Below are 23,203 nucleotides of genomic sequence, written 5' to 3'. Positions count from 1 at the left end.
GCTTTGCGAATGAACCAAACCATTTCATGTAAATAGAGGGGGGGGATTGGCCTATACACAGCCTCTCTGGATGTTAACTTTGCCAAAAACAAGAAAATAAAAACAACCGTTAGTTTAATTGGTCTATTATAGTTCTATTAAAGATGATAGGTTAATAATTTAATATTGAGAATTTGTGCTTCCCAAGTTATGGTCTCTCACATTCGCCTATATTTTCTTGCTCCGTATTCTGTGGTCGTTTCTGACACGTGGTGTAATTTTTTTGTTGTTGTTGTTGTTGTTGTTGTTGTTCTCTTCTCTTTTCTTTGTTTGTCCTTGCGAAAAGACAAAATACGTTTGCGATAATTGAATAATTGGCCATTAAAACTAAATTGCGAATAATCGTAATTCTGGCACGTGGTTTCAAAACTTTTTTCCTTTTGCACGCACGTACGGGCACGCCCTAGTTGTAAGGAATTTGCCGACCTCGGAAGGTTCACCAGCACGTGCGAGGGAAACGGATCACGTGATTCGTGTTAACCAATAGCAAGCGTGCGAAGAGGAGAGGAGCCACGAGCCAGCGCCCGGAGCTCCGGGGAAGACGCCGAACGTGTGTTGTGTGTGAATACCAGAGCTGCTTGTGTTCGCCCGATCTTGGGAGTTCCGATGCGGCGCAGGCATGACGGTCCTGGGAGGAATGCTGCCGGGCTCGCGTGTGCTCCAGGTTTTATGAGAGAGGGCACGAATCTCGCTGACGCGCCGACCCAGAGTCGCAGTGTGCGCCCCAAGCGGCGGCTATGGCGAACGGAGCGCGTTCCACCGCCGCCGTCGACTTCAGGTCGGCTGCGAAACTGGAGGACGTCGAACAACTGATCCAGGAGTTTGTGAAGCACGACCACAGGGAATATGACGACCAACGGGCCATGGAGATACACACAGCGAAGGATTTCGTTTTCTCCATGTTGGGTACGTGGCATGTGCGAATACCTTCTCTTTTGAACTAACAGTAATTGGTATTCATTGTTCTAACATGGATATTACGAATATATATACACATCACTGTTTTACTAGTTTGTGATTTCATTCGACTGGTACTGAAGAAAAAATAAAAATAAACCCACAAAACATGGCCGCTCGGACTCGCTTTGTACTTGTGGAACACCCTGCTCTATAATATGGATAGTGGGGCGGCTTAGCCCAAATATTCAAAAGAATTGTGCATTTTGTGATACAAGCACCAAATTTGGCACAAATGTACATTAATATGTTGCGAACATTTTCAGATATTGGGCCACTTGAAATTCCGTAATTTTTATTTTCAAATTTTTTCAAATTTCGTAATTTCAAATTTTTCGGGTGACACCGTCACAATTTCGGTCTTCGAGGCCGGCCGATAGGCAAAGTGTGACCGGAAGGGACGAGGTTCTCCTGACCACGTGGCCCTCGATCTGGGAAGCGAGAGGCGTTCCATTAGTGGACGCGCCCCTCACGCCCGACTTTTGGGCGGCCCCGGCAGGCCGTTTGTTTTGACGTTCCGTGACAAGCCCCGCACGCCCCGCACCCCCGCCTCCGGGCCGACCGGAAGCTTGTGCTGAGTACATCATACCTGAACAACTCAGTGAGGCAGAACACAGCAGTGCACACCAGGGTGACTCCTTCAGTGCATAAACCAATTAACCTGTCCACTGCAGGGCATATAGAAATGAAGTTATTTTCTGCATATAATAATAAATATAAGTTCAGTTCTATATAACAATTTCTGTTATCACCACTACCACTACAACTACCACTACTACAAGCTTTGTCTGGAATTTTGTGGACTAACAGACAAACAGACATACAGACAAGCTGGGATCAAAACATTTCCTCCTTCCACCATTGAGTGTAGAGGTAAACATCATGGAAATTATATCATGCCCTAGATTTAATTCATGCTTACCCGTGTATTTGCTTCACTGGTTCACAAGGTCTTTTGCATACATGTAATTCAGACTCTCGTCTTCATTGCTGACCACACAATGTTCGCAACATATTAATGTACATTTGTGCCAAATTTGGTGCTTGTATCACAAAATGCACAATTCTTTTGAATATTTGGGCTAAGCCGCCCCACTATATCGGCCGGCCTCGAAGACCGAAATTGTGACGGTGTCACCCGAAAAATTTGAAATTACGAAATTTGAAAAAAAAAATTACGGAATTTCAAGTGGCCCAATATCTGAAAATGTTCGCAACATATTAATGTACATTTGTGCCAAATTTGGTGCTTGTATCACAAAATGCACAACAGGTTTGCTATGCTGCTACACTAGGAGGAACTATCTACCGATGAGAGCGCTTTCTGATGAGGCCACGCGGCCGCCATATTGAGACTCCCCACCGATCGAAAGTTCCCTATTTAGCAACGTGGACAAACCATCACATCACAGGTTTTTAAATAAACTGGGTTTATTATTTTATCATAAGGCTTTTTCGATCGCATCACAGGTTTTTTAATAAACTGGATTTTTTTTTTTTTTTTTTTTTTTTTGTCATGAGGCATTTTCATGTTGAGTACTAAGATGGCGGCCGGTGACAAGTTTATTGTCCCCCGTCGCACCGCGGAGCGAAAGGGGGACTATGGTTTTCCCCTCCGTGCATGCGAGCGTCCGTGCGTGCGTGCGTAAGCGAAGGACCGAATTCTAATTTGGTGTGTGGGTGCAACCCACGTCAAAATCCAAGATGGCCGCCGCCATGTATGTCTGATGCCATGTATGTCTGAATCTTGTGAGCGGAATATCTTGAAAAATAAGCGAAGTACCAACTTCTAATCTAGTGTGTGGGTGTATCTACGCATAAGGAAGAACGCTATTGTAAATTGGGTCGCCACGTCAAAATCCAAGATGGCCGCCGCCATGTATGTCTGAACCTTGTGAGCGGAATATCTTGAAAAATAAGCGAAGTACCAACTTCTAAGCTGGTTTGTGGGTGTGTCTAGGCATAAGGAAGTACGCTATTGAAAATTGGGTCACCACGTCATAATCCAAGATGGCCGCCACCATATATATATGTCTGAACCTTGTGAGTGAAATATCTTGAAAAATAAACGAACTGCTAACTTCTAATCTGGTGTGTGGGTGTATCTACGCATAAGGGAGAACGCTATTGAAAATTGGGTCGCCACGTCAAAATCCAAGATGGCCGCCTTGCGTCTTCCACTTTGTCAAATCACATCACCAACGACGGGGGACCTAGGCGTAACGCTTGTTGTTATTATTTTTCAGCAAACCAGTGATGCAGTTATATTTCGATCAGTGGTGGAGCAGCTTTCCTTGGTTTTCCGTGCCGTCATTTGGTATCGATCAATGAAAACGCGTGTACTATAATCTCCATAATCCATATTTTATCTTTAAATATTCATGTGTATTATATAAATTTAAAAAAACCACCTTTAGAGGCCATTTTTCCCCGCAAGCGGGGGTTGGCCTTTTTCGGGAACCGTGGTTGTTGTTGTTTTTTGGTCCCCTTTTTGAAGCAATGTTTTACGGCCGGATGCCCTTCCTGACGCCAACCCTTTTTGCCGCCTTTAACGACAAACAGGGAATTACCAGTGAACTGGTACTCAATTTGCCGACCTCGAAAGGATGACAGGCTGAGTCAACCCCCCTGGCGTTAATTCAGCAATCGACCGGGATTCGAACCCAGGATCCTAGGATCCTAAAGCCGGCACCCTAGCCGCTAGCCCAACACCAGGGATGTGTATTATACAATAATAATTAAGTTAGATTTGAAAGTTCATTTTTCGACTTTTTTGAATCGAGCATATGTATTGAAAAATAGGAGGAAAACTCTGGAGGGGTGGGAGAAATCTGAATTGGATGGAAATTTGAATGGAATACAAGATCGATAGCAATTGCGCCACAAAATAAATATTCCTTGATCTCCATGCATATGCACAAAGTACGTATGCGGACATGGCGTTTTACTCTTTATACGAGCACGTGATGCGCACACGAACATCACAGGAGAGGTTGAAACGGTGAAAGTTGGAGGATGGGAGGGAAGTGGGGGTAAAACGGGGCCCACTACTCCCCATGCACACAGCAATATCTACAACTTGATGCCATGGTTACGGATCTTCCACTTCTATACAGGATTTTCAGAATTATCCCATCATGCTGTTCGTGCAGCCTTGTTGGTTGTTGAATTTCATACTTTCATTTTAACTTTTACTCTTAAAACGAATTCTTCAAGATCTACAAATGTGCACACACCCCATCCCTATTCCATTCTCCCAAAATGCACAGTGGTCGGTCCATGGATGAGCTTGGCAATGGGCTCCTCCTTCTGACTCTACCTTTCCCTCTTCCTTGTACTCTGTAACTGCTGCTAACACAATAAATTAATTTGGGGCGGTTGTTACAAGAGGATCAAGTAAAACTGAAAACGACAGCCTGGACAAGCATTTGTTCGAGTACCAAGATGGCATTGTTTCCATGGAGACCACTATGTTGCTAAGCACTGCTGAGCATTCCGTTGGAGTGCTTTCTTAGGCACTGAATCCAGCAAGCCGCTTGGTAACGGAACACACCACAGGCAAGAAACTTGGTATGCCTGCCTAGTGCCTATTTATCCCATAGGTGGAACTATATTACCTATATCTGGAGTGAAAAGGATCAATGCCACCTTTGGTTATCGCGCATGGGGACGGATGGGGGTTATCGAGCTACATGTTGGATTGTTGGTGTTGGTGCTGTCACCTATTGCACAACATTGCTTGTTCCTCGAATGAAGCCTGTTTATTTTGTAAATAACCTACATATCTGTCGGCTGTTCCACCATCTACATGCTGCTCGATGTGCTGAGTAGCAATCGCACAGCCTTCATGTGCTGCAATATGCCTCAATCACTCAATGCCACCCTTTGCTTAGCCCATGTGGCAGGTGGTCTAAGACCCGTCCCACACGGAAGTTGGTGAGAGAAGTGAGATTTAATCCATCACCTCCATGATAATTTATAACTCAATCCATCAGTTTTTATTGACTGTTCTACAAAGTGCATCATGGATTAGAGCTAAGTTTGTGACTGGAGCTAAATTTGAACCGAGCTGCCCCTGATGCGATGACTGCTTGAGAGAATGGCAGACCATTAGTATCAGGTTTGTGCGATTTGGAATCTGTTCATCGATATGTTGTGTACAAAATTTGAGTAATTGTGTTTGTTATGAATATATATATTTTTTTCAGAAGTAAAATAAAGCTGATGGTGGCTGAGAATGCATCTCAATTAAGGGGTGAGGTCATGGTGGCAGCGGTACCGCATTCTTTTGAAGTTGGTGTATTGGTGGGCAGGCGTGCAGAGGCTCAACCAATGCTGTAAATGTTCACAAGGAAATGGGAGGCCGGCCGGGCTGAATTAAAAGCAAAAAATGATTACGGCCAAGCTGAGCCTGACGAGGACCCTGCACCAAAAATGGCGCAGCCCAGGTCAAAACAATACAAGGTGTGGGCCAAGACGAGCATTTGAAAGCCACCTAGCAGGCGATAGACAATTTGTTGGAGGGTTGATCACATGGTCAGGTGGAAAATATGGACATGACGTATGGGCGTTGGGGGTCGAGGTCTTGACGTGCGGTTGATCTTTTGCTATTTCCTGCATTTGTTTTGCTTTTCTAATGGTCACTTGTCTATAAAATAACCAAATATGCGTTCAATGTCACTTTCAGGCATGGTGCAGAAACTGGACCAGAAGCTCCCGGTGGCTAATGAGTACCTTTTGCTGTCGGGGAGCGTGCGAGAGGGCGTCGTTGATATGGACCTCGAGGAACTAGGGGACTTTGCACGTGGCAGTGATTATGATATGGATTTCACGCTGTTGGTCCCGGCTCTGAAACTGCACGACCGAAACCAGCCGGTCACCCTGGACATGCGCTGTTCGGCACCGTGCCATTCATGGCTGAGTCTGCGCCTTTTCGATGAGGTTACAGTGGGGAAGTGGCTTGATTGCTGCAACACCGCTGATCTCCCCAATGGTTCCACCAATCACTACTTTTCACCTACCAAGGTGGCTGACTGGTTCTTTGGTGCCGTGTCAGCAGTTCTGGGTGAGATGCAGCGGAAACCTCAACGAGGAACACCAAAGGTGGAGCGCCTAGAACAAGCGGGAACGGTCACATCCATCATTCTGGCTGTGGGTAGCAGTCTCATTCTGTACGACATTGTACCCGTCGTCTCCTTTAAAGGTAAGGGCAAAGGTTCATTAGGCAAGGAATCCAGGTACAAATCACATATATCAGGTGTTTTTATCCATTGTTGTCTAATCCCCTTGTAGTTCAGGTTGAAGTATATTGATGTGCCTTGAGGTCTTTGGCCCGGTTGCATAAAGCATTCTTGATGAACATTTTGTTTTTACAGATATAATTGGAGGTCAACTCATCTCAATTCTCGAAGAGATTAATTTATAAAACAGGTGGTGATGTCTGGATGTCTGTCCGTCCGTCTGGTTGTCCGTCCGTTGACATTTTTGCTATTTTTGCTACTCCCTTGTCACCTGGCTGATTCATCTGAAACTTGACGCATGAATACAAGACATAAGCCCGCACAATCGCTCAGGCTTCGATTTTTCGATTTTGGATCATTGGGGCTCCCAGATGGGTTACTTCCCAAACTTCTGATCCCTACTCGTCCCTTATATTATTTACCATCCAATTGCTCTAAAACTCGATCCAGCCCTTCTACTCGATGGTCCGCAGGATCGCTCGGTCTTAGATTTTTCGATTTTGCATCAGTGGGGTCACCCCAAATCAGCAGATGTCTGACCTACAACCTCAAGAAATGACTCGGCCCACTCGGGGCTATTTATTATACATACTGGCGTGACTCGGCACGTTCCACGCACCTCACCACACATCGTTTCAGAGGGCTGGCATCTTTGACCATTTCGGTGTCTTTTGGGTCTTCATGGTGTTTTGGATCTTCAGGGTATTTTGGGCCTTTAAGGGTATTTTGGGCCTTTAAGGGTATTTTTGGGCCTTTAAGGGTATTTTGGGGCTTTAAGGGTATTTTGGGCCTTTAAGGGTATTTTGGGCCTATGGGGTGTTTTGGGTCTTCAGGGTCTTTTGCTTCCTCTGGGTCTTTAACGGTATTTGGGGTATTTAAGGGTCTTTTGGGTCTAAAGGGTCTTTTGGGTCTTCAGACACTTCCCAAACTTCAGACACTTCATGTCACACACACACACTCGCTCATTGACACACACACACACTCGCTCATTGACACACACACACACTCGCTCATTGACACACACACACACTCGCTCATTGACACACACACACACTCGCTCATTGACACACACACACACACACACTCGCTCATTGACACACACACACACACACTCGCTCATTGACACACACACACACTCGCTCATTGACACACACACACACTCGCTCATTGACACACACACACACTCGCTCATTGACACACACACACACTCGCTCATTGACACACACACACTCGCTCATTGACACACACACACTCGCTCATTGACACACACACACTCGCTCATTGACACACACACACTCGCTCATTGACACACACACACTCGCTCATTGACATACACACACACTCGCTCATTGACACACACACACACACACACACACACACACACACACACACACACACACACACACACACTTGCTTATTGACACACACACACACACACACACACACACACACACACACTTGCTTATTGACACACACACACACACACACACTCGCTCATTGACACACACACACACTCTCGCTCATTGGCACACACACACTCTCGCTCATTGGCACACACACACTCTCTCGCTCATTGGCGCACACACACACACACACACACACACACACACACACACACACACACACACACACACACACACACACACACTCTCACTCATTTACACACACACTCTCACTCATTTACACACACACTCTCACTCATTGACACACACACACACACACACACACACACACTCTTGCTCATTGACACACACACACACTCTTGCTCATTGACACACACACACACTCGCCAATTGACACACACACACACACACACACTCTCGCTCATTGACACACACACACACACACACACACACTCTGACACACACATTGACACACACGCACACATATTTTTTTGGGTGTTTTTTTACTTGCAAAATCGAAGATTTTTCAAGTATATTGGTCGGTTCCGTTTGTGGTTCTGTCTGTTTGTCTGTCTGTTTGTCACCAGCCTACAGGTCACAATTCTAAACTGATCATCACGAAACTTCACCACGTGAGTATGTCATCCCAATTGAGAAGCCTATTGATTTTGAGGTCAAAGGTCATCTGGAGGTCAAATTTCTAAAATCGCCATTTTAAATGCGATTGACTTGAAAATTGAATAGCATTTGTATATCAAGTTACTAAATTGGGAAACATACTATTTTTGAGGTCAAAAGGTCAAAGGTCAACTTAAGGTCAAATTTTAAAAATCAATTTTCATCTAAAAAGCCGTCAATTCTCAACCGATTGACTTGAAAATTGAACAGCATTTGCATATCGACTCACTAAATTGGGAGAGATACTATTTTTTAGGTCAAAAGGTCGAAGGTCAACTCAGGGTCAACCTTCCAAAATCATTTTTCATCTGAAAAATTCATCAATTTTCATCCGATTGACTTGAAAATTGAACAGCATTTGCACATTGTCACTAAATGGGGAAACCAACTATTTTTGAGGTCAAAAGGTCGAAGGTCAACCTTCCAAAATCATCATTTTTCATCTGAAAAATCATCACTTTTCTGCCTATTGACCCGAGCTTTGATCAAGATTGTCAATTTTAATCTTGATGAAATGGACAATTTGCTGTATCAATGGAATTTTTTTTCTTGGGGAGGGGGGGGGGGGTATTTTGCAAGTATCGTGCTCCGCATGACGTCTTCTTGTTTTGTTTGTTTTTGTTTAAAGTCTTATGATTATGTTGGTATTCTACATGCATGCATGTATTCTACATGCTGCCCTGTCTTCTAGCAACCATTGAAATTGGTTTAAAATATCCTTAGTCAGTGCAGTATACTGTTTATTCTACCAGGTGAGCACCAGGGGTATTGCCCCTATGTTTGAACATACGTTTCTCTCCCCCTCCTTAACTGATTAATGAACTATATTGGCCAGGATGGTCAAGTTATAGCAACCTTTGTGAACATAGCAGAAGAGGAGTTCCCAACTTTCCCATTTCACTGCTTCCTTATATCCTGGACATATGGCTCTCCATACACTACATTATCATAACGCCGTGGTTCTTAACCTGGGTTCGACCGAACCCCAGGGGTTCAGTGAGCCAGTCTCAGGTGTTCGGCGGAGGTCCTCCGAAACGCATTGCAATTTGTTTTTTTAGTTTTGTATCAATTTGAAATCTATATGTAATTACGCTTATTATTAATATTATTTTGCTAACCTAATAATATTTTGTTTTGCTAACCTAATTTTGCTAACCTAACCTAACCTAATAATAATAATAATAATATTATTTAATAATAATAATATTTTGCTAATTAATATTATTATTTATTTGGCTAACCCCCGCTCTAGCAGGGAACATGGCCTTAAAATGCATGTTGTGTGTTGTTGTATATTAATATTATTTTGCTATGTATGTTACGAACGAATGGAAATGTTATTTGTAATTGTATTCCGATCCCATTCATTGTTTCTCTGGTCTGTGTTTAAGATAGGTTGTTTCACACTGACTGTAGTAAGTTGAATCAATGAGCAACTTGCTAATTATTCTGTTGATGGTGCTTACTTGCTTACTTACTGGATTTTGGACTTTGCAGGTGTTCGGAAATTCCAGTGAATAGCCTCGATTAGCTTGCCGTGTGCCGTGCGTCATTGGTCGCGCCTTACTTTGGAGTTACTGATTAATTGGAAATGTTTGTGGATATGCAGGGCGGGTTCAGAGTTATATTAAAGTCAAAAGTGGATAGTGATTATAAAATATGATTGAATTACTCAGAAAATTACGTGGAGGTGATATAACTCCTTTGGTCGCAATTCAAAACTAACAATTCGCAGTTTTCTATGTAATATTATAATGGGATTTGAGGTGACATCGAGTTGAGTAGATAATAAATCCCGTCATCGTAACTGTAAGTTATGTTTTCTTCGTTAAAATTTTCTGTTTTCAGAGGGGTACTGATTATATTTAAGCATGTTCCTTTTAAAATTTTTGTCATATAATTATTTGCCCGAACTCAATTAAGATCAGTTTGTTTCTTTTTTTTCTTTTCTTTTTTTTGCAGTATGTCGAAGTTTCAAAAAGACCTAACAACTTGTCGAGCAAAAGTGGTCGGAGGATTAGGTGCGGTACGGGTTCACGTGTTTGACGGAACGTGACGGAAGTCAGCGTCCTCAATGCATGCTTTGCAATGTCAAGTTGAGCAACTCCAGCCTAGCACCAGCTGTGTTGAAGATGGCCAACATCATGCTGGGAAAAGCTGCTGAAAACAAGTTGTCTCTCGTTCCACTCTCAAATGACACCATCAGATGCAGAATCGACGACATGAGCGCCGACATCCAAACCCAGGTAGTTGCAGATTTAGTCGCGAGCCCGATGAAATTCAGCCTTCAACTCGACGAGACCACCGACGTTTCGAATTTGAGCCAGCTCATCTTATTTGTGCATTATGTCAAAGGAGACGAGATCAAGGAAGACTTTCTGTTCTGCAAGCCTCACAACAACGACGAAGGCAGCTGACGTGAAGAAGCTTGTGGACGACTTCTTCAGAAGCAATGGCCTCTCGTGGAACATGGTGTCTGCAGTTTGCTCGGACGGAGCTCCAGCCATGCTGGGATGCAACTCCGGTTTTGGAGTGCTGGTGAAGGCCGATGCACCACACATCATCGTCACGCACTGCTTCCTGCACAGACACGCGCTGGCATCAAAAACCCTGCCTCCAAAACTGGCCAATGTTCTGAAAATCGTCGTTGAAACTGTGAATTACGTGCGAAGCCGTGCTCTGAATCATCACATCTTCAAAGAGCTGTGCAATGAAATCAGCTCTGAATTCGAAGTCCTTCTCTATAACTCTAATGCCTAGGTCACACATAGGCGGATATTCTGGCGACTGCCGGCGATCAAGATTTTTCGCCGACTACTGGCGATGTCGGGCGGTCAAATATGGTCAGGCGGCAGTATGGCGACTGCAGGCGGCCACATTGCGCCTGCATTGCGACGACGCCCCGAGTGGGATGGCGACTGTCAAAGATCGACGACGACTGCATTGCGGATGCACGGCGGCAGTGTGGCGACAGTCTGGCGGCTAGATTACGACCGATGGCGGATCGCGGCGACTGCATTGGGGCCGGGTGGCGGTGTACTCCGACGTCCGCAAGACTGCAATAAGACCGCCGGCGATTGGAGACTATTCACACAACTTTTTAAATCTTTATCTCTCTATTTTACATTTCACTTTATTCTTTTCAATGATGTATGACATGAAGCATAAAGATGTTTGATGTACAATTTATAAAGTTAATAAAGATGTATCATTGTAATGTAATTGTTGGAACCCATTTGTGGATCGGTCCCATCGGCCGATGGGTCTGGCTCATCTGTGGATGCACGAGAAATGACGGTGCAGACCCATCGGCCGATGGGTCTGCGCCATCTGCGGATGTGTTGTTCACCTTGAAGGAATGTGTATGCATCAATGGTGGATGAGTATGTTTATTTGAACCTAAAAATAAGCAATTGATGTCATAAATGTTTATAAAGCAGTCCGTGACATGTGGTTTGTCGATAACCGTTTGTCGATAAGATAAAAATAAGATAATGTCGCTCTCCATTGTTTATATGGCAATTCCTGGCACCATTCTGTGGGGCGATTGCGGAAGACTATGAGCGACTGGGTTGCGGTCGCTTTACGCTCTTATTACGGATACCGATGACAGCATGGCAGCTCCATCATGACAGCATGGCGGATTTTTTTCCATTGCGACTGACCGCGCCGTTTTTAAACATTTTAAAAACTTTTTGGCCCCTTTGCGACTCTTGCCGACTGCAGCCGACCTGGGGAGGATAACCGCGACTACAGGCGACCGTCCATTACGGTTTCATTACGATTGTCGGCGGATGGTGGCGATTTTTTCAGTCGCCAGTAGTCGCCGACAAATCCGCCTATGTGTGACCTAGGCATAACGTTCCATCGTTATCACGAGGGAAGGTAGTGAGCCGTGTTTTTGCCTTGCGTGTATAATTAGCCCCGTTTTTGCGAGAACACCAGCATTGCCATGCAACGCACTTCCAAGAGTGCCATGCAAGTTCATCCTCGCCTTGGCGTACTTGGCTGAAATCTACGACACTCAATCATCTCAATTGCCAGATGCAGGGCGGTGGAGTGAATGTCATCCAATCTGAAGAAAAGCTGAGCGCTTTCTGAAAGAAGTTACCGTTGTGGAGGCGGCGAACAGAGAATGACAACTTCGCGAACTTTTCGCTACTGGACGAGTGCGTGAGCGCGATCGAAGATGAGTCTGAAGTTGGAGGCACTGCTGTACCGGGGGAGCTGAAGCAAGCGATTGCCACGCACTTGGATGAGCTGGGAAAGTCATTCGACGGCTACTTCCCTGACCAAGAGCAATACCCAGCATGGGTGCGGCAGCCGTTTACTTTCGATGTTGCAACGGCAGATGTCAATGACCAATACCTCGACGACCTCATCGAACTTCAGCAGAGCCAGACTCAACAACAACTCTTCGGCACAACAACGCTCTCAACGTTTTGATGCCGCCAAATGGAAGGGTATCCTCACATCGCTAAAATTGCCCTTGAGATCCTCACGCCGTTGGTTACAACGTATCTCTGCGAGCATGCGTTTTCGAAACTGGTGGACATTAAAACAAAGAAAAGGAGCAGGCTTGCATGCAAAAATGATTTGTGGGTGGCCCTTGCCAAAACAAAACCACGCATTTCCCAAATCGCCTCCCAAAAAGAAGAACAGAAAACGCATTAAGATGCAATTATTCTTAATTTTTTGGTCAAATTTGAGGGGTTCCATGAGTTTTCGGTGGGTTTCGTTAGGGTTCGGCGCCTTTACAAAGGTTAAGAACCACTGTCATAACGTTTGATGATTATGATGTCGTCTGAAAGTGGAATTGGGATAACTAGATTCAAACATGCAATACTTTGTATAAAATATGATGTGACAGTCATTTTTTTTGTCTTCTTTGTCCTTTGCACTAATTCCATTGGTCAATGTGAGATGATACCATAAGGACGGCTGGTGTCTCAGGAATTGCCATTGTCTATCATGTACATCTCCCATTTGTTGCTGTTGCCAATTGGTTGATGAGATGGACTTAAAATACATGAGGGTTTTCCTGTGCAGGTTCGATCCCTCTTAGCTATTCAAATTGAATGGGGATGTTTTTGAGGAATGAACAAATATGGACAGCACATTCTCCTTTTGACTACAGACGTTTCACAGAACTCAATCTGATGCTAGATACCTATCTAACTCAAAAGGGAAGGAGACTATGGTTGATCCTGTAGAATATTCTATTGTTTGCTAAATTGATATTTTGAGGCAGTGCAAGTTGATCTTCCTGCATTCCCAGTGATGATCAAAAAACTGTCTTCAAAGTCTTCACTGTTGGGGCCCTGACTACGTCTTGTGGGAAGACTGTTGCAAGCAGTGATGATATTTTGTCGAAATCCTCTCCTGATGTTTAGTCCATCCTAACTTTAACTGTACTCGCCCATCCTAACTCTCTTCTTCTTTACTCCAGAGCAGTGTTTCTCAAACAGTGGGTCATGACCCCCAATGGTACATGAATAAGTAAAGCATGTTTTTAAAATCTCTATCCCTACTTTTTTTTTTTTTTTTTCTTTTTAACCCTTGGAGGGATAACAAGGGGTCATGATAATCAAATGCCAGAACAGGTGGTTTGTTTGGTAAATATGCCTGAGAAACACTGCTCTAGAGTCGAGGGTTGGGCCCAGGTCGTGTCACTGTCCATCCTGCTGGGAAAAAAACTTGTGCACCTTTGCTGCATTAACCTTAATTATTTTAAGAATCTCGCAGGTCCTGAGGTAATTGCATTTGTAACATATAAAGTCCTGTCTCTTTCAGCCTTTTCTCATAGCTTACTCGAACCAGCACTGGAATTGGTCTCGTCGGTCTATGCTAAATGCCATCCACAGCAGCTGTGTATTCTTCCTCAGATGTGACCAAAACTGTACAAAATATTGTGACGTCGCTGCCAGATGACTCCAAAAATGTCGGCACGTCATAAGAGACCATAAATGCTATCCGAGCTGCTCTCTGGCCAAATCCTCATGCCCAACATCGCGTTACCGTTACCCGTGAGATGATCGTCATGGATGGAGTATTGTGCTGGCAGCTACGTAACGGATGTTAATTTGCAGAGCGAACCAACGTTACTCGCCATCATCAAAACTGACAGGATAAGTTGGGATACAAATTCTTACTAAACAAGGCTTTACTTAGATGAGCCACGTATTTCCAGATGAATAAATTCGCAATCGTACATGTGCAAAGCATGCGTACATTCCCTTTATCCCAACGTGAACATTCGCCATCAGATCCTTTTACTGTCACTTAACCCTCTACATTAACTTTGGTGCCAAACTTGTGTGTGATACCGAAGGGAGAGGGGGCAAGATGGAGATGAAAGATAAGGAAGACGACAAACAACAACAACAACAGGCATTTTAAGGCCATTTTCCCTGCAAGAGTGGGGGTTAGCCTTTCGGTCCCCATGACAATGTTCTCCATTTTGCCCTATTTTCTGCATCTCCCCTTGTTAACCCCCTTGCCCGCATTTCTTCTTCGACCATCTTTAGCCAAGTCTTTCTCGGTCTTCCCCGTCCTCTACTTCCTTCTACATTCATTCCCATCACTCTTTTCAACCAGTCACTTTCATCTTTCCTCAACACATGACCAAACCATCTCAACCTGTTTCTCTTCACAGCATCCATCACAGGCTCTATTCCCATCATCTTTCGCAATTCATCATTTGTCTTCCTCTCTCTCAACGATACTCCACACATCCACTGAACCATTCGCATTTCCACCCTTTCCAGCCTTCGTTGCTGCTCTACGTTCATTACCCACGTCTCCCATAAATCATAACACTTCTCACACATGCAGCATACACCTTTCCCTTCAGCTTCAATGACACTCCCCTCCTCGTCAGCACGCCACTCAGTTCCCGAAACTTCTTCCATGCACATCTCACTCGAGCAACCTTTGCCGAGTCTGATCCACCTTCTCCATTCAGCATGTCTCCAAGGTAACAAAATGTTTTCACACCTTCCAGCTTCACGCCGTCTCCAAGATCCAACTCAACATTTCCTCCATCTGCAGCTCCCTCTGTGCACACCTTACACTTGAATGTAGCTGCCACACTGGTTAATGACCCTCTCAAACCACTACATTTTTGATGAACCCACTCAGCGCACATTGTACATTGAATGGAATTCACACCGACACCTTTCCTGCACACAGCACATGGCCACTTCCCAGTTCTTTCCACCTCACCACATGCTTTACCACTTGCCATCACCTTTGATTTTCTGATATTCACCTTCAGACCTTTTGTCTCCATACATTCCTTCCACTTGTTCACCTTCTCCTTCAGTCCATCCATACTTTCTGCAATCAACACCAGATCATCTGCATACAACAACTCCCACGGTAAACCCTCCTTTACGTTCTGAGCCAGCACCTCCATCACAGCTACAAATAGTAGTGGACTTAGTACCTGAATGCCGACCCCTGATGCACTCCCACTTTCACCTCAAACTCACCACTGTTCCCGTCCTTCGTCCTTACAGCTGTGCGCGCTCTTTTGTACATTGCCATCACTACTCTGATCAACCATTCCTCCACTCCTAACTTCCTCAATGCCCATGTGACTACTTCACGTGGAACCCTATCGAATGCTTTCTCCAGATGAACAAACCCAAGAAACAACTTCCTCCTCTTCTCCAGATACTTCTCCTGCAACTGCCTCACAATAAAAAGCGCGTCTGTCGTTCCTCTTCCTGGCATAAATCCAAACTGCATTTCGTCAATCTTCACTTTCTTCCTCATCCTCCTCTCCAACACCCTTTCCAATACCTTCATTCCATGCTCCAATAACTTTATCGCTCGATACGAGCCACAGTCTAGAGGGTCACCTTTCCCCTTGTATAGAGGGACGAGGGTACTCACTTCCCAATCCACTGGAATGCGGCCTTCTTTCACCACCAGATTGCAAATCTCTGTCATTCTCTTCACACCCCAATTTCCCACTGCCATCAACATATCTCCCACAACTCCCGTCGGCCCTCCCGCTTTTCTACTCTTCATTGCTTTTATCGCTTCCTCAACTTCCTTCTCGGTTATCTTCTCTGCCGGTCCTAAAACTGGGTTACTCTCTATGTTGCCATCCCATTCATTCTCTGCATTCAACAGTATTTCCATATATCTCTTCCATCTTCCTTTAATTCCATCTGGGTCCACAACGATTTGTTCCACTTCATCCTTCAAGCAACTCACCCCCATCACATCACACCTCTCTTTCGCTATCTGCTTTGCAATCCTGAATACCGCTCTCTGACCCTCTTCCGAATCCAAGCGTCTCCGAACATTTTCCTACATGCCTCCTGTGCCTTTGCTACCTCTTTCTTTGCAGCCTTCTTGGCTGCCTTATAACTTTCATGCTCTGCCTTTTCTGCCCCCATACCCCTCGCCTTCTGCCACTCCTTGAACTTCTTCCTCTTCTCGTCAATCTTCTTTCCAACTTCATCATCCCACCACCATGTTTCCGACTGCCTCGGTGGTCCTTTTGTCCATCCACATACCTCACCTACGGCTCCCAACAGACTATCTGTCATTGACATCCAACCACTTTCAAGCTCAACCACATCATCCTCCACCATACTCAGCCTCTCTTTTAATGTCTCCCTCACTGACACCTCTTTCAACCTCCACACCTTCATTCTCGGTTGGTACTTCACCCGCCGAGCTCTCCTCACACCTTTCACCCTTATGTCGCAGACAACCAAGTGGTGCTGTGAAACAGCCTCCTCCCCCGGGATCACCTTTGTGTCCCGGAGGTGTCCCCTATCTCGCCTACGCACCATCAGGTAGTCAACGGTTGTCGTCGACCCACCTGATGTGTATGTAACAAGCTTATTATCCTCTTTCTGGAACTGAGTATTACAAATCAACAAATCAGCTCCATCAGCAAACTCCAAAATCCTTTCACCTTCTCCATTTCTCACACCATATCCGTAACCCCCATGGACTCCGTCAAAACCATCCATACTCCTTCCCACATGTCCATTTAGGTCTCCTCCTACCACAACAACTTCCTCATCTTTCACGTTTTCCATCAGCTTCTCTATCGCACACCAGAACTTGTCCTTCTCTTCATCGCTTCGACCAACCTGCGGAGCATATCCCGAGATGACGTTCACCAATAGCTTTCCAATCATCATTTTCACCATCATCAACCTATCACTCACTCTAGTCATACTCACCACACTGTCTACAAACTCCTCAGAAAACAGGACACCAACACCATTCACGCCCTCCGGGCACCCTTGCCACACAAACTTGTATTTCTGTCCCTGCCTGCCCTTCACCATTCTCACACCACTTCCCTTCCATCTCGTCTCCTGCACACAACATATGTCCACTCTTCTTCTGACCAATACTTCCACCACTTCTCCTGATATCCCTGTCACTGTGCTACAATCCATGTCCCAAACCTCAGAAACCGATCTCCACGTCGGGCATTAGACGTTTCAACGTCATAAATGGAGTGATTTCCACCCTTGCTTCGATTGGGTTCCCCACCTTGAGTTTTGACAAGAGGGAGTGGGGTTCCCCACGGGGTACTTAGGGCTGTACCCTGCCCATATGTAGTCGTAATTGTCATGGTTCTCTTTTTGAGGCAATGTTTTTATGGCCGGATACCCTTCCTGACGCCAACCCTTTTAGTCGCCTCTTACGACACGCAGGGATACGGTGTACCTATTCTAAACCGGGGTACACACCGGGTACTTCCTTATCATGAAAGATAAGGAAGGAAAGAAAGAGAATAAGATGATGCCACGTCTAGCCCCTGCACACCTTGTACCGGACAGGTTAAGCTATCGCTCCACCATCGGGCGCCTCTCTCGCATCGCTTCAACCATCCAGCGACATTGTCTGGCATCGCGCAACCATCGGGTGCCCTGCTGCCTGCCTTCGGGGCCCCTTGCCTATCATCGCGGCAACCTCGCCCCCCCTCCCCCTGTGCGACAGTCGTTGTCACACAACCAACCTGTCCACCAAGTTTCGTCCAAATCTGTCCATAATGTTTCGAGATATCATGCTATATAGTCATGAACTAGTTTCCCAACCAACTTCTCACTAACTTTTTTCTTCTCGAATAAAAATGACCATACTGCTCTTGCCACCAAAAGCAGTAGACCTCAAAATGCACGCCTCAAAATAAACGTTACAATTTCCTGCTAATCTGTCACTAAAACAACTAAAATTAAGCGATTATCAAATACACCATGTCTTGCACAAAATCACGGCAACAAACGTGAAAACTGGAAAGAACCGTTTATTATGTTGTGGCGTGTACAAGGAGCGTAGAGTCCACCAACTCGAAGCCCAAACCCAAAGTTCGTACACATTGATAAAACAAATAGAAAGAGAAATATCTTTAAGTGAGGGCGAATAAAAATAATTATTTACTAAAAATGAGGTGAATATGTAAGAAAGGCAAGTCCTCCCAATCCCTACCCCACCCCTCACCAAATTTCTTCGTTCCTGTTTTCTTGGGAGGCCAATGGGGAGGAAGCGTGGTGTTGCCGATAAGCCAGTAAGGCCTCTCACCTCACCCTCCATCCCCCCCGATCCACTTCCCCATCACACCCCGACCTTCCAATCGACAGTGCTGTCACCATTATTCTCGCAAATCTTTGTTCAGTAACTACACTCCAGCAGTGAAGGAGAATTTGCATGAGCTATGATGTGACTGCCGGGCATTTCTCTGCATTTGCGACTCGGTACGGAATTTGTTTTATTTATTTTAAAATTTGATGCAATTCCATATGACGAGCATTGGTGGCGTCGAAAGATATATATGTCTATCTCGCTTGTCATAACTTGTGTCGCTGTGGCCGAGTGGTTAAGGCGATGGGGTTAAAATCCATTGGGTGGCAACACCTTCGCGGGTTCGATCCCCGTCAGCGACGTTTTATTTACACTCCGCTTGTGTACCTTTCAAAAACCACAAGTTCAGAGACATTGAGAAAATGTATAAAAGAAAAAATAATTTCTGTCTGAGGAAAACGACTATTTAAATTATTGATGTTCAAGAAATAAAGAAATAAATACATCAGCTGTATTCCTGTCCCTTACTTTCTTACTTGGGGAAATCCCCATTTTGTTCCGCCCATTTGTCACGTGACCTGTACTTTTGTTTCACTTCGGGTTTTTGGTTACCGATTGTAAATTTTATTACATCATTTGTTGAATCGATGTTGTTGGTGTTGGGCTGGCGGCTAGGGTGCCAGCTTAGGATCCCAGGATCCTGGGTTCGAATCCCGGTCAATCGCTGAATTAACGCCAGGGGGTTGACTCAGCCTGTCATCCTTCCGAGGTCGGCTAATTGAGTACCAGTTCACTGGTAATTCCCTGCTTGTCATAAAAAGCGACAAAAAGGGTTGGCGGCAGGAAGGGCATCCGGCCGTAAAACATTGCTTCAAAAAGGGGACCAAAAAACAACAACCACGGTCCCCGAAAAAGGCCAACCCCCGCGTTGCGGGGAAAAATGGCCTCTAAATGTGGTTATTATTTGTTGAAATGATGCTTCCTCTTTCCTTGTAACAACAACAACAAAATCCTTTTGCTATTCTCCTCTCAAACCCAAAGTTGAAAACTATTCAAACAGAAAGATGAATAATGTTTGCCGGACAGGATATGATTGTCTTCCTGTTTCTTAAAATTTCCTTTCCTCAATGTTCAGTCAGGAATTTATGTCCAATTGAGAGAATGTCATTGCCATTGTGGTGAAAGGCCTGTGCAGAACATGAATTTGAACACAAACCCGCAGTTTTGCAGTACTCTGCATGTCTGGCAATCGATCAAAATTGAAAATCATTCCAAACAGGAAATGTAATTTTTAGGAATGTCAGAAAGGACACAAACACCAGGCACGGATACCTAATGTAACGTGTTAATGGGGTGGTGTAAATGGCGGTGTATTAATGACGGTAAACTTCAGAATTTTTTTTTTTTTTTTCGACAACCCTTAAAGCTTTTATTATCTAAATTGAATTATACACTTGAACATTGGAGAACACAAATCGCTTGGTTGACACTTTAAAAACTTCAGTTTTGCAGGACTTGGACAAAATATTCCTCCATCTCGACTGATCAAATGTGCCACTCGTGCTCTGTGTTGGGGGTTATCGAGATTTAGACAAAATCGTGGCTCGTAGGAAATGTAGCTCGTGCTCGGAAATGCAAAGCAACAGTTGAAAAGACCCTTTCCATGTCCTTTTTCTCCAGACTGCATGGGGTAAGGTGTTCTATGAACTCTGTAGTTACCCCTGCCACCAAAGATTGACAGAGGTGATGTTTTCACCCCTGTCTGTCTGTCTGTTTGTGACTAGGATATCGCAAAAGGTTGTAGACGGTTTCGGATAAAATTTGGTGGACAGGTTGGGTATGTGAAACTGAAGAATTGATTGGATTTTGGTGAAGGTCCATATCTGGAGGCAAGAATTTTTAAGTGAGTTTTCACCATTGAGATGGGGCCAAAAACGATGTATAGCACGATGTCTCAAAAACTAGGTGGACCAGTTGGTTCTGCGGCAAGAAGCGATTATATTTTGGTTGAGGTTCGAATCCAGATCCGGCTCATCAGTGGAAGCGAAACATAAACTGTTCGGCCTAGCCTGGCGGCGGGATGTGCTCCACCGAGTGCCCTTCCAGTTGATGTTACAATAAACCAGTAAATCCCAGTCTGATGTACTTGGAATTGCAGTGCACGGCATTTCCCATTGTTCTGGAGACTTGTAAATTATTTCGCATCAGTAAAAATATTTTGCCGAGACCAATGTTTTTATTTCCCGACTCCTTTTCTCCCTTCTCTTGATGTACTTGTGAGATGCCCTTTATTTGTACTGACCGTTGACATTGGGGCCTGTGCTCTTGCAGAGCCTTTATAAACTGGTAAAGAACCTGAGTATATGTCATTATTAATGACGTGCATGCATGTTTTGCTTGTTTGCTCAGGTTGGCCAGCTGTAGCACAGACCTGGCTTATGGAAAACCATTTTTGGGATGGGAAAATCACAGAAGAGGAAGTCATCGGCGGATTCTACCTGGTGCCAGCGAGCTCGATGGGTGGCAGACGAGATAACGAGTGGCGGCTGTCATTTGCGCGAAGTGAGGTGCAGATGAAGAAATGCATTCCACCACCGTTTGCACAAGCTTTCCAGGCCTGCAAGGCATTGGTTGTGCGACTATTGTCAAGGCCGCGGGCTGTCGGGCCGTACCACCTGCGTACCCTTGTGCTTTGGGCCTGTGACCGGCTTCCTCCGACGTATTTATCTCAAGAGGAGAACAGAGCTGCATTCTTGTTAGGCCTGTTGGATGACATGCTTCACTGTCTCCTCAACAAGACCTGTCCAAACTATTTCATTCCCCAGTGCAACATGTTTGAGCATCTGCCGGACGACACCACGTTGCTACTGGCACGCAAGCTCGCGTGCACCCGTGCGGACCCCGCCGAGCACCTGTGTTCGGCCATAGAGCACGCACGGGCCGCCAGTGCCATACGCCGCGATTTACGTTCATGCCCACCTTCTGGCGTGCCTTGCTCGCAGTCGGACGGTGCACTTTCCGAGCATAGCCAAGACCACCACCTTGCCCGCAAACTGCAGCAGCTCGTCACGGAGAACCCAGGGAAGTCGATCTCCGTGTTCCTCAACCCCGACGACGTGACGAAGCCACACTTTCGAATCGATGACAAATTCTTCTGATACGTGGCGGGTTCAACTGAAATGGGGATCAGTACGCAGTCCAGAAGGTCCTTTTTTAATTATAATTTTGCTTTTGCACAGCTCCCTGAAAGTTTTATGACGAGCTGTTTTTGTTTCTGTTTGTACATACTGGCACGTAACCGGATATCGGTGTAAAGTGTGCAGTTCGTGCATGGCTTGCGTATTCCATGTCTGTTCGCCGAGCTTTCACAGTGAAATGTTAATGGCGGCATTCGTCGTGTGAAAATTGTTCTCTTAGACCTTGCGTGTAGTTAGATTTTTGCCTTGCATGGCTGATCAATATAGCCCTGGAGGAAGCATTCTTCCTCGATTGAAAATGTAAGTCAACTATTCAATCCCCCGTTGAATCCAAAAATGAAAAGAAATCTGATCGTCCGAAGGTGGCAATGGCTTTGCTGTTTTGAAATTAGCATTTTGCTGTCTGGCCTGAAAAAGCCAAGTTGTTTTTGTTTTTAACAACTAATAATTTATATTTTATTTTTCAAACAGCTGCTCATGTAATTGTGGATGCATCTAATGAACGCAGTGTAATTGATTTTGGTGACGTGATCTGAAGATTAAACTTTATTGTCATTAAATTGTTGTTCAGCCTTGATCCTTAAAATCTCATTTTCCATCTTCCATGATTATCAGCTACCTTTGTAGGAACAACAAGCATTCTGAGTATTGCGCTGCAATACATGTCCCCATACCGGCGGTCTGTCGTCCGGAAAACTGTTGGGGAAATTACCAAAGTTCAAAGTGCCATAACTTTGTCACAAATGATCGAAACGTCGTGAAGTTCGAACTTGATCTGTAACTTACCATGAGGAAACCATGTACCAAGTTTGAAATCATTAGCATTAAGAGTTTAGAAAAAAAAGTCTGGAAAACTGTTCGTTGCGTGACTGACGGACACAGAGTGCAAACCTATAGTCCCCTCTGGTGTACACCGGTCGGGGACTAATAATGTGGCCAAGATAGAGATTCATTGTTTGAGAGAAATCGCACACAAGGATTACATCCTGTTGTGGGCAATAGGTGGACATGAGACAGAATGAGGTAAAAGCTCATGGCAAATTATATGAGCTGCCTTGAGCCCTCATATGGGATATGGTGATATGTAAATGTGTCCAAATCCTACTTCTTGTCCCTGGACAAGTAG

The 23,203-nt window shown here is 44.9% G+C and overlaps 1 protein-coding gene and 1 non-coding gene across 2 annotated transcripts; both read left to right on the top strand.

Moving 5' to 3' along the window:
- The first annotated feature begins 512 nt into the window (after positions 1–512).
- MB21D2 (Mab-21 domain containing 2) lies at positions 513–22,637 on the top strand. The gene is made up of 3 exons (XM_068128628.2): positions 513–945; positions 5,684–6,199; positions 21,290–22,637. Exons 1-3 carry the CDS (start codon positions 777–779, stop codon positions 22,036–22,038), a joined length of 1,434 nt encoding a protein of 477 aa, XP_067984729.2. The 5' UTR covers positions 513–776; the 3' UTR covers positions 22,039–22,637.
- Positions 19,158–19,242, top strand: TRNAL-UAA (transfer RNA leucine (anticodon UAA)). The gene has a single exon. It is a non-coding gene; the product is annotated as a tRNA-Leu (tRNA).
- Positions 22,638–23,203: the final 566 nt, after the last annotated feature.

The sequence above is a fragment of the Myxine glutinosa genome, chromosome 9 (genome assembly GCF_964187855.1).
Source record: "Myxine glutinosa chromosome 9, kmMyxGlut1.1, whole genome shotgun sequence".
NCBI classification, from domain to species: domain Eukaryota; kingdom Metazoa; phylum Chordata; class Myxini; order Myxiniformes; family Myxinidae; genus Myxine; species Myxine glutinosa.
The sequence above is the reverse complement of the archived record's forward strand: the minus strand, read 5'-3'. Positions and strand labels throughout refer to the sequence as shown.